At 41.0% G+C, this 12,318-nt stretch overlaps 1 protein-coding gene and 1 non-coding gene across 7 annotated transcripts in view; both read left to right on the top strand.

Annotated features, from left to right (window-relative positions):
- Positions 1-7,760, top strand: part of LOC110524436 (oxysterol-binding protein-related protein 9) — a 48,047-nt gene extending 40,287 nt beyond the window's left edge. For all 6 annotated transcript variants that reach the window (XM_036978212.2, XM_021604054.3, XM_090235737.1 and 3 more), the window contains 12 exons: positions 1,510-1,622; positions 2,417-2,532; positions 2,628-2,713; positions 2,866-3,043; positions 3,192-3,276; positions 3,370-3,480; positions 3,596-3,659; positions 3,874-4,014; positions 4,831-4,909; positions 5,099-5,190; positions 5,695-5,830; positions 6,088-7,760. In XM_036978212.2, coding sequence (XP_036834107.1) covers positions 1,510-1,622; positions 2,417-2,532; positions 2,628-2,713; positions 2,866-3,043; positions 3,192-3,276; positions 3,370-3,480; positions 3,596-3,659; positions 3,874-4,014; positions 4,831-4,909; positions 5,099-5,190; positions 5,695-5,830; positions 6,088-6,162 — 1,276 coding nt within the window. In that variant the 3' untranslated portion in view covers positions 6,163-7,760. The remainder of the gene's footprint in view (positions 1-1,509; positions 1,623-2,416; positions 2,533-2,627; positions 2,714-2,865; positions 3,044-3,191; positions 3,277-3,369; positions 3,481-3,595; positions 3,660-3,873; positions 4,015-4,830; positions 4,910-5,098; positions 5,191-5,694; positions 5,831-6,087) is intronic.
- A 1,699-nt stretch (positions 7,761-9,459) lies between these two features.
- On the top strand, positions 9,460-9,543 carry LOC118964770 (small nucleolar RNA snR60/Z15/Z230/Z193/J17). Its single transcript, XR_005051963.1, has one exon. It is a non-coding gene; the product is annotated as a small nucleolar RNA snR60/Z15/Z230/Z193/J17 (small nucleolar RNA).
- The last annotated feature ends 2,775 nt before the right edge of the window (positions 9,544-12,318 follow it).

Below are 12,318 nucleotides of genomic sequence, written 5' to 3'. Positions count from 1 at the left end.
TCATGCAAAAGACTGCCGTTCTCACGTTAAATGGCTTTAACATATACACGTTTAGCTGCTCCAGGCCTCCATGCACACGCCTTTGGAACATCCACATATATACACACACATAATAAATCAATTGAATATATACCATCACAATAAATTGATTATTTATTTCAGGCAGGTCAAAAAACCTGATGTATTTCAGAACAGAATGTGAGTTGGCCGACTATGTTATCTGGCTGTGGCCATGCTATAGGCTGTAGGCTTGTTCATTTAGCTGACAAGATATGCCTAAGTCCCGTGCCATTATTTTATATTATATGATTTTATAGTAAAAATAATATAATTGCACCTAGCTGAATAAAATAGCTATGTAGAGCGTAGACGTTTGAGCTCTGTTCCTTCCCTCGGGCTGCACACACTGTTCTCTCATCAAGTGGTCATATTTTCACACCTCAGACTATTCTCTTGTCTTTACTAATATGTAACATTTGTTTAGATTTAGAATGGCCCATTATCCAATAGGCAGGAACGGGCACAGGCAAAAAGGCATCCATATGCACTCGAATAGGCGGTTAGTTTTTCAATCATGCAGGGTAGGCTACTCCAGTTATTTCACTGTACACATCAACCACTGTTTGAGGAGCATGCAGCCTCTTGCTGCACGACAGGTGATATTCCACCCAAACTCTGTATGCCATGGGCTCTCCAACCATGTTCCTGCAGCTAGCCAGTGCTTCATTTGGGAAACCAAGTGAAATCTGTTAGGGAACATCGGTAATAGAAAGTTTGGAGCAGAGCATAAGGTAACCAGTCCATCCAGTATGCATAATAATGCAGTCCACACTCAAAGGCAATGACTAAAATGTGTTTAATTTTGGAGTGTAGGATAGACCAATTATGTACCAGACACATTAAAAAAAAAAAAATTAATGTTGCAGTGCGTAATATGTGGTAGGCTATTTATTGCATCACGGAAAATATTATTTTCATTTTAATTTTTTCGTCCTTGATCACATATATAATGTTTGAATGAATTATCACCTAAGAAAGCACTGTCTTATGTTGTTAGGCTTTGAAACAACATCCACAACGACCATGTTTTCCATTCAGTTTCAACCTGTTGTTGAACTTCTTCAAATTTTAAAAGCACATACTGTTTTGATAAGTGTTTGATGTGATTTTCATTTGCATTGACGTCAGTGGTTAGAGGGACAATAGAGCCCTGAGTACCAGGCCATTAGGACCTGATGGTAGTTAGCATTTTGGGTACTTCCAATGCATGTCCAGTGTGCATGGAATTTTACTGCGGTCATGACTCATGACTGCCGGTGTGGCGGTAATACGGTCTCCGCAACAACCCTAGGTATAGGAAAATGCAACTTGTCATAAGCTGATTGTGTTTTGCTGGAGGTGTGTTTTAATCCTGTGCCTTTATGGCATATATTTCCTATTAGGTAATCAGTTTTTTCTTTCTGTGCATCCCTCCACCTTCATCTCTCCCTCCACCCTTCTCTCTGTCAGTCCCTCTAGGCCTTCTGCTGCTTTGCCTCACAGCGATGATGGAACAGTGCTGAAACGACCAAACACTAACGAGTCCCTCGACTCCTCCATGTCTAACGGCACCACTGACGCAGGTGACACACACACACAAACACATGCACATTGCCCTACTTATCCTCACACCTGTCTACCTCCAACAATAACCTACAGTGAGACCCAAAAGTATTGGGACAGTGACATGTTATTGTAATGGTGAGAGGTTAGCATATCTTGGGGGTATGATGTTTGTGCGTCTAACTTTCGTACTCATCATTATTCACAATTCATTCAGGACTATTTGTAATCATGGTAGCATCCATATTAATATACAAGTGTTTAGAAACATTCTATTCTTATTTACAATAAAATTAACTACAAAATGACACCATACATTATTTACCATTAATTTCTATTGGGCACGAAATAATCCGAAACACAACCAAAACTAACAGCAAATGCATCCAACAGATTTGTAGAGTCACAAGCTTGATGTAGTCATTGCATGCTAAGAATATGGGACCAAATACTAACTTGTGACTACTTCAATACACATTTGTTCAAATACTTTTGGTCCCCTAAAATGGAGGGGCTATGTACAAAAGGTGCTGTAATTTCAAAACGGTTCACCCAATATGGATGAAAATATCTGCACTTTAACATCATAGTCATTGTATAATTTCTAATCCAAAGTGCTGGAGTACAGAGCCAAAACAACAACACAATTGTGACTGTCCCAATACTTTTGGAGCTGAATGTATTTTTATGTAACATCACACATTCTGTTATCTTTGTGGCTGATGTTTTTCTTTAGTAACCGAAAAGAGGATGTCAGGCTGTCCTGTATCAGTGGTGTAGGTGTTTTTAACTGTCTGCTGTCTGCTCTGGTCAGATCAATTTGACAGCCATGATGATGAGGCGGAGGATCAGGGGGAGTCTGTGGAGGAGCACAAGAGTGTCATCATGCACCTGCTGTCCCAGGTGCGACTAGGCATGGACCTCACCAAGGTAAGAGCTCTGTGTGTCTGTCTGTCCTTCTTGTCACTGTCTCTTTCTCTCTTGCTAACTGTTTCTTTACCTTTCCCTCTCTTCTCTCTCCTCAGGTGGTCCTGCCCACATTTATCTTGGAGAGGAGGTCTTTGCTGGAGATGTATGCTGACTTCTTTGCACATCCGGATTTGTTTGTCAGGTACGTCACTTCAAATTCTCTCCAACAGTTTCCAAAAATAAGGAAACAGTTTTGTTTCAGAATCCCATCCATGGCATTATGAACAGATCTTTGCTTAGTTGGGGTCCTATTCTTTGATCCAGTGGTGTGATGGCTGATGTTCTCATCCCCAGTATCGCGGATCAACTGGAACCCAAAGAGCGCATGGTGCAGATGGTAAAATGGTACATGTCAGCCTTCCACGCAGGGAGGAAAAGCTCAGTGGCCAAGAAGCCTTACAACCCCATCCTGGGAGAGGTTTTCTTCTGCCACTGGGACCTGCCTTCAGAGAGTGAGGAGCCCACTGCAGTGGTGAGCATTGACAGAGCCCATTGTACCACAGTAAAGACTGACAATTTATATTCATATGATTTGATTTTTAAGTAAAACTGTAATCAATGTTTGTTTTTTTTTAATCAATTATTTACTAATAAATCAATGCTAACCACCAACCCCTCAGGAGCCATCGTCAGAGGGTCCAGTGCCATGGTCTTCAGCCAACAGTGTGTCTTTTGTAGCAGAGCAGGTCTCTCATCACCCCCCCAGTGAGTCTCTCCACCCAGTCAACATTACAGACAGCTGACAGAGAACCAGAGTCATGGAGTTAACTGTACTGTTGCCTTTCCTCTTCCTTGTAGTTTCTGCATTCTACGCAGAGTGTCTGAGCAAAAAGATTCAGTTCAACGCCCACATTTGGACCAAGTCAAAGTTCTTAGGAATGTCAATTGGAGTCCACAATATTGGCCAGGGTAAGACATCTCTTCAAGCACTTACGTTGTCCATAAATGTGTGTCCTCACACACTTAAAAAAACTTATGGTGTTCTGTGTGTTCTGATATGTGTGCTTCGCTCTCTCTCCTGTAGGCTGTGTGTCCTGTCTGGAACATGACGAGCACTACATACTCACCTTCCCCAATGGCTATGGCAGGTAGACTCATGCTTTAAACGTGAATAACACAAACGCACTCACTCACACTGTCTCACGTTTGTTGTTCTGGAAATAAAAGCCCCAGTTCAATTCAAAATAAGTGAACTCCAGTACAGCGCACATGATTTACTGTATGTAAAGTGAGTGTGTATAAATTGGTATAATATGTTATCAGTATTCCCTGACATGTAATGGGTGCTCCTTCTCTCTTCAGGTCGATCCTGACTGTCCCATGGGTGGAGTTGGGTGGAGAGTGTAACATCAACTGCTCCAAAACGGGCTACAGTGCCAGCATTGTGTTTCACACTAAGCCCTTCTACGGTGGCAAGAAGCACAGGATCACCGCTGAGATCTTGTAAGGGGATTTTCCTATTTTTAATCATGCATGTAGTGTTGCATGCTGACCCCACCGCTCGCGTTATAAAATAAATGTACACATACATGTTATTCAATCATTGCATTCAAACTGCTCCTGCGCGTCAACAAGCATCTGTGTAGCCAGGCACTAAAATAGAACCAGGTTCTATTTGTGATGCTTGACTCACTGCAAGTCCCGTCTCTCCCATCTCCTCATTGGTTTTTAGGAGCATATACCCACGTGGGTGTGGGTATGAACATGAACTGAGGTCCACACTCCAGCTAAATTGGTGGTGGTAATGCACCTTAAAGTTGGTTGCCAACTGCCATATAAAGTACAAATAAGAAGACTGAAGGAGGAGAGATTACTAGAAACTAACTCGGGTTACCATTTTATCTGTAGATTAATTGTCGGATTAGAGGACCTTGTGCATTTCAGGTAAAATAACAACCTAATGTTTATATCCTAGAACTAGCTAAATTGCCATAAATGTTTAATGTTTTTCAACCTGTCCCCAAATTAATATAGTTGGTTCTGAGTTAGTTAAGATATTTCAACCTGTGTGTCTTGATCGCGTCTGGTGTGGATGGACAAAATCAACATGCGAATGCACGCGCACACCCGGTCTAGTCAGCATGTTAGCCTGTTCTTGCTTTATTTACTGTGCTCACAGCAGTATATAGAAATCAGTTTTTGTTGTGATGTTAGATGTGTTCTAAAGGTTTTGTATCATTTCAGCCAATAGTAGCACCCACAAGCCAAAACTGGTTCTCAAAATGTTGTATTATATATTACAAATGTGTTTGTTTGCAGTCCTCCCAATGACAAGAAGTCGTTCTGCTCCATTGAAGGAGAGTGGAATGGAGTTATGCACGCTAAGTGGGCATCTGGGGTGAGTTGAGTTTAGAAATGTGATCTCTGCTCGTTGTCAATGTGGGATTTTCAGGAAAGAATTGTTATTTTACATTTTATGCCTGACCTCGAAACACTGAAGGTTGACCTCGTATATTAAAATCAAAATAGAAAGTGTTCATATTTTATTCGTAAAATAGAGTTGAAAGTGTCTATCTCTTGAATCCAGGAAAACTCCTTGTTCATTGACACGAAGAAAATGGGCTGTATCAAGAAGAAGGTGAGGAAGTTGGAGGACCAGTTGGAGTATGAGTCCCGCAGGTGAGAAGCCTCTCTTCATATTATCATGGCCACAGAACTACAGTAATAAGTAGCTGTTTTTTATTTGTTCTGTCCAGTCCCCTTTCTGTGGATGTGGGGGTAGTAGCTCCTGTCATGGCATCCAGTTTAATGGCGCTAAATCAAATCAAATCCAATCAAATTTTATTTGTCACATACACATGGTTAGCAGATGTTAATGCGAGTGTAGCGAAATGCTTGTGCTTCTAGTTCCGACAATGCAGTAATAACAAGTAATCTAACTAACAATTCCAAAACTACTGTCTTGTACACAGTGTAAGGGGATAAAGAATATGTACATAAGGATATATGAATGAGTGATGGTACAGAGCAGCATAGGCAAGATACAGTAGATGGTATCGGGTACAGTATGTACAAATGAGATATCAATCCAACCAGGCACAAAATAAAATAATCAGATTTTAACAACATATTTATTTTGTTTGGTCTGAAACCTCAAGTCACTGTTTTGTGTCTGACCCTCAGCCTGTGGAAGGATGTGACGGTCAGCCTGAAGTCGAGAGACATCGATGCAGCAACGGAAGCAAAGCACAGGCTGGAGGAGAAGCAGAGGGGGGAGGCCAGGGAGAGGAAGGAAAATGAAATGCAGTGGGAAACTAGGGTGAGTGTGCCTATTCTTATCACACATCTCCAGAGCCCTGACAGCAATATTAACAGCCACCAGTCCATATCAAGGTTAATAGTTCACGGTCATGATTGTTTAATATGTCGATGGAAAGTATATGACTCATAGGGTGCCTCGCTTGCTTGTCAAAATATTTGTGAATTGCAGATGTAAATGTTAACCTGTACCTTTTGGATTTTTGAAAGAGGTGTTTTAGTCCCCAATGATTAAGTCTCCATGTTTACTCCCTGCAGTTGTTCCATGAGGATGGAGAGTGCTGGGTCTACGATGAGCCTCTACTGAAAAGAACTGGATCACAGAGGCACTGAGGCCACAGATACAGATCTCGGAGTCTTAATAAGAACTCTTTTTCAAACCACTTCTTATCCAGGCCTTGGAATGACTGATGATTGAACATGTACACAGCTTTGCATTTTCAAAGTTAAAATGGAATGAAATTAAGAAGAAACATCTACGATGTAAAAAAGAAAACCCCTTGTTTTCGCCAACACCACCTCCACCTCTCCATCCCCTAAACGACTAAAAGAAGCATAATAACAAAACCAGTACCAATGCCCTTCGGCTACACAAACAAGCTCTCACAATCTGTCAGGAGGATCCCACGAGGGTCCCTGAGGGGGAGGGTGTTTTGATTGAACAATCCTTGAAAAACAGCATTCTATATCTCAGGGAAACTGGTGACTGAGGAATGAAAGCTGTACCTCTGGGAGTTTGACGGCCTTATGGTGGAATCACAAGGGGGAGAACTTGGCTTGCCTACAACTAGCTACAGCTGTTTATATATAGATACATATGATGAATATATATTATTTTTTATTTCCTTTCTCTTTCCTTATGGCAATAGTAAATATTTGAGGAAATTAACTCTGTGGCAACACATCAGGAATCATTCCATTTCCCCTGCTACATTTGTCCCCTCAAGTTCGTCGACATTGCCTTTCCCAATGTACTAACTTACCCTCTAGTGTGTGTTTATCTGCTCAAGAGGACCAGAAGAACCCAAGAAGTATGCATTTGCAAGATAGACAGAAGGTGGAGTCGAGGAAGAGGACTTGTCTCCATGTTGATTATTTTCCCTTTTGGCATTTATGAACAAATGTATGTTTTGTTTTTTGTTTTTCAGATGATTGGGTAACATGTTAAGGAGCTTTAATGAGAGTAGGTTTTATTGAGTGCTGCTAGTGTCCAAATTTGGTTGAGGGTGCAAAATGTGCTTTCCAATTGTTGTTCAATAGGAAAGCATATAATAGTCTCATGTCTGCTTTCAAAATAATGGTTAATTCCCAATTCAGTGCAACATCATTTTAACCTCAATAAGCAGATGTTTGGATAAGTACCTAAAATAAAATACAGATTTTTTTCACTTGAGCATATGAATCATTATGTATATTTGTGGATATTCTTTAGCGAACCCATTATGTGCAATATTGTAAGCTAAAGTCAGATATGTTCATTTACCCCTCGGAAGACATTTTTATCAGTAAGCAAGGCCAGGTTATACAGTACATGAATGGAATTTTTGGTCAGCGGAAAGGAGTTGTGACCGAAACAATGTGTAGGGATATAGAGCACATTCCTGCTGAATACACGCATGCGATGATTGCCTGCGGTGAAAAACTCAAATTCAGGTGGATTTTCATCCTATTCTCTATAAAGTAGGTAAAAACTGTGTCTTCTAAAATAGTAGAATTTACAGAGTTTACACACAAAAAAAGCCATTATTTTTTCATGTTATGTCTTTGTAAATTAATATTGAATTGAGGCCTTGCCATACATTTCCACAGCACTGTTTCGCTTCAAAGGAGCAATCAAAACAATGTATTTTTTATTTCCTTGAAATCATAACACTCGATTGTATCGCATTTTCATGTTCATTGATGCAAAATATTAAATCTCCCTGAGTTTACCTCTGTTTAGTGTTTGACACCCTTCATTAAAAAATATTGACCATGGAGCGCCTTTATGCCACAATCTGACGTATTAATTGGCCATGCATCATTTACAATGAGTGGTACGGCCTCTGCAGTTGTCAGGGCATTCATACTTCTTGCACTTCACGGATCAGCGCAGAACTGTTGAAGAAAGTGAGTTTGTGTTTATATTGGACCTCCCTCCCCCACGTATCTTCAACCAATCATGTCAATGCGGAACTAAACAGAGCCATCGATGCGGTATGGAGCTCAATTTGGCCTCTGCATGTCACCAGAGGCCCCACAATTGCGTCACACAATATATGGCGCCTCCGACCACATTTTTGGATCAAGCATAAATTGTCTCCAAATGCTGCACGGCCAATGCAGAGAAGAGATTGACCATGTAGCGCCTTTAGTTTTTCACATTCTCATTGTTTCTCAGGGTACGACCCATTAACCAAACTCGTGTTTGGCCAAACATAGAAGACGATGCTGACTTCCCATAACTCAATGCGAATGCGTGCCATACAAATTCAACCTCCACTGTTCCATTGGTCTCCTTCGCCTCTTGAGTCTTAAAGAAAGGTTATCATCGTGGCTTCTATTGTATATGCCAACTTTTTGTATTCTGTGAATTACATGCATGTTGTTCCTCAAACTTGAATAGCTATGGATGTTAAACGTGTCGTTCTTGGGCAAGGACCTAGTTAGGTCGTTTTGCACTCGCTAACTAGTAGGCCTAACTTCACCATGTATTGTGAACAAGTATGTCTTCTGTATCAACCACACACAACTGTATTCTAATGGGCACTGTTAAATTTAGAAAGTCGGGGTAACTAACGCAGGAAAGTACACCGGAAAGCTAAGCCTCACATGATGAATAAGTGTTGATGAATAAGTGTTGATAGGGACATCTGAGTTAAATTGAAGAAACGCCAACCGTTTTTACCTTGTGAGCAAATGCTATTGCTTTGTATCATGTTATTGCACGTCGATAGTTAAGTGTCATTGTCTCTCATAGGCTCCGTTTTCAGGAATATCCTCGTGGCTCACCTTCGGTAAGAGTGCTAAATTAAATCACAGAAAACCATTTCGCTAGAGGCGTTTTACTTTAAACTAGTCTACATTTGTCAATACCAGTTTGCAGGATCTTTTATTTTTTTGTGTGCAGGTATTGGGGAGAAGTACGTCAAGTGGAATATGCAAAATTCGGTATGAACGATTATCTGGGTTTTAACATCCATGGTATTAGCATGGTTTGGTGTAACCCAAGATTTGAGACCTGTCCCATTGATGACCCCCATTTGCTACTCTCGACCTGTCAGGATGACGAATCTTCAACCACCAATTGCATGTTCTGAGGCGTAACATGAGTATGACACATCTGTTAAGCACTTTTATTAAACGATATTTTCTCCTTTTACAGCTGCAAACCTTAATCTGTATTTTTCCACTTAATCTCATAGCAATTTTCGCATGTACTGTAAATGATTCGATTCATAAACATTGGTGATCTCTCAAAAGTAAATGTTTTTATTGACAGTGCAGTTTAATTTAGTTCAGCTCTTCTGGTCTCTGAGCTGAAATGTAACATTTCTTATCTGTAAATGGCTTACATTGTGGGAATGAAATGATCTTGACCTGTTATGGTAAATTACCTTGTGCACTCAACCAACATGAGACTGCTATCATCTGATTCAATGATGACTGCATAGTTAAGCAGCTAAACCATGATGAATATTTAGCGTTGTCTTTCACTCCTATCTGATGTGTAGGGTTGATTAGGTCTTTGACCCCTCACTGCATAGGGAAGCATCTAACTTTGTATTTCATTCAGAAGATAGTGGAAATGCCAAACACTGGACAATGTTGAAATGGTTTGCCTAGGCTAACATTTTTGACACTGACTGCATTGTTCATCTGATTCTGTGACAAAGTATCTTTTGCACCTGTGCTGTATCCTTCAAACTGACAAGTCATTTTGTTGCTTAACAGGTTCTTTACAGGACTCTGCAGGTGTCCTGATGACCACATGGTATGACAGGATACTAGTGGCTGAATGAGGTAACCAACAAAGATCCCATATGAACCGGCAGTAAAAGGCAGTGCTATCTGAAAGAATGACATAGAACCAGGTCTCTGATCTTTTTGAGGACATATTGTTACACACTCTTATGATTGGTGACTGCTTTTTGTGTTCTTGGAAACATTGAGCATTTTGAGTATAATTTATTTTCAGTCCCAGTAGATGCAGAACAAGGATCTTGTGTGATTAGGATGAATACGGTGAGCTACAAATATATATATTTTTTAATAAAGTGGATGCTATTGAATCAGTTTTCTGATCTTGTTGAGATGTTATTGTTACACTGATCTTAGATTGCGGGCCTTGTCCATTGCGTTCTTGGTCATTTTGACAATGCTTCATTTATTTGCAGGAGCAGTGGAAACAGGCATGATGGATGTATATTTGAGGAGTTCTCCCTGTCAGGTTGGTATACATGCCTTTTGTGTCATCCACAACAGGTTTCACTAACTCTTACAAATGTCTGAACTTAGTTATGTTGACTTGATTGTGACTGAGGAACCTGGACATATTGTCAAATACTGCCCCTTTTAATTTCACTCCTCTCTAGATGACTGGATGGTGAATTCACAAATTACTTCTTGTGTGGTTTTTATTTTTTTTAATTTAACCTTTATTTAACCAGTGAAGGAAGGAGAAATAGTGGGGGCTTGGGCGGGTTGCTGTGGAGGGTGCCGGGCAGTTGACCGTGTTAGGGGTAGCCAGGTGGAAAGCATGGCCAGCCGTAGAGAATGCTTATTGAAATTCTCAGTTATAGTGGATTTATCGGTGGTAAGTGTTTCCTAGCCTCAGAGCAGTGGGCAGCTGGGAGGAGGTGCTGTTATTCTCCATGGACTTTACAGCGTCCCAGAACTTTTTTTGAGTTTGTACTACAGGATGCACATTTCTGTTTGAAAAAGCTAGCCTTAGCTTTCCAAACTGCCTGTGTATATTTGTTCCTAACTTCCCTGAAAAGTTGGTTTTTAATTTTTTTAATTTAACCTTTATTTAACCAGGTAGGCTAGTTGAGAACAAGTTCTCATTTACAACTGCGACCTGGCAAGATCAAGCAAAGCAGTTCGACACAAACAACAACACAGAGTTACACATGGAATAAACAAAATACAGTCAATAACACAGTAGAAAAAATAAAACAAGTCTATATACAGTGAGTGCAAATAAGGGAGTTAAGGCAATAAGTAGGCCATGGTGGCGAAGTAATTACAATATGTCAAATAAACACTGGAATGGTAGATGTGCAGAAGATGAATGTGCAATTAGAGATACTTAGGTACAAAGGAGCAATAATAAATAAATAACAATATGGGGATGAGGTAGATAGATGGGCTGTTTACAGATGGGCTATGTACAGGTGCAGTGATCTGTGAGCTACTCTGACAGCTGGTGCTTAAAGCTAGTGAGGGAGATATGAGTCTCCGGCTTCAGTGATTTTTGCAGTTCGTTCCAGTCATTGGCAGCATAGAACTGGACGGAAAGGCGACCAAAGGAAGAATTGGCTTTGGGGGTGAGATAGACCTGCTGGAGCACGTGCTACAAGTGGGTGCTGCTATGGTGACCAGTGAGCTGACATAAGGCGGGGCTTTACCTAGCAGAGACTTGTAGATGACCTGTAGCCAGTGGGTTTGGCGAAGAGTATGAAGTGAGGGCCAACCAACGAGAGCGTACAGGTTGCAGTGGTGGGTAGTATATGGGGCTTTGGTGACAAAACGGATGGCACTGTGATAGACTGCATCCAATTTGTTGAGTAGAGTGTTGGAGTCTATTTTATAGATGATATCGCCGAAGTCGAGGATCGGTAGGATGGTCAGTTTTACGAGGGTATGTTTGGCAGCATGAGTGAAGGATGCTTTGTTGCGATATAGGAAGCCGATTCTAGATTTCATTTTGGAATGGAGATGCTTAATGTGAGTCTGGAAGGAGAGTTGACAGTCTATTCAGACACCTAGGTATTTGTAGTTGTCCACGTATTCTAAGTCAGAGCCGTCCAGAGTAGTGATACTGGATGTGTCGGCAGTGATCGATTGAATAGCATGCATTTAGTTTTACTTGCATTTAAGAGCAGTTGAAAGCCACGGAAGGAGAGTTGTATGGCATTGAAGCTCGTCTGGAGGTTAGTTAACAGTGTCCAAAGAGGGGCCAGAAGTATACAGAATGGTGTCTGCGTAGAGGTGGATCAGTGAATCACCAGCAGCAAGAGCGACATCATTGATGTATACAGAGAAGAGAGTCCTCCCGAGAATTGAACCCTGTGGCACCCCCATAGACTGCCAGAGGTCCGGACAACAGGCCCTCCGATTTGACACACTGAACTCTATCAGAGAAGTAGTTGGTAAACCAGGCGAGGCAATCATTTGAGAAATCAAGGCTGTCGAGTCTGCCAATAAGAATGTGGTGATTGACAGAGTCGAAAGCCTTTGCCAGGTCGATGAATACGGCTGCACAGTAATGTCTCTTATTGATGGCGG

Source organism: Oncorhynchus mykiss, chromosome 5 (assembly GCF_057628025.1).
Source record: "Oncorhynchus mykiss isolate SJ-2025 chromosome 5, ASM5762802v1, whole genome shotgun sequence".
Lineage (NCBI taxonomy): Eukaryota > Metazoa > Chordata > Actinopteri > Salmoniformes > Salmonidae > Oncorhynchus > Oncorhynchus mykiss.
This window is presented reverse-complemented; position numbering and strand designations above follow the sequence as displayed.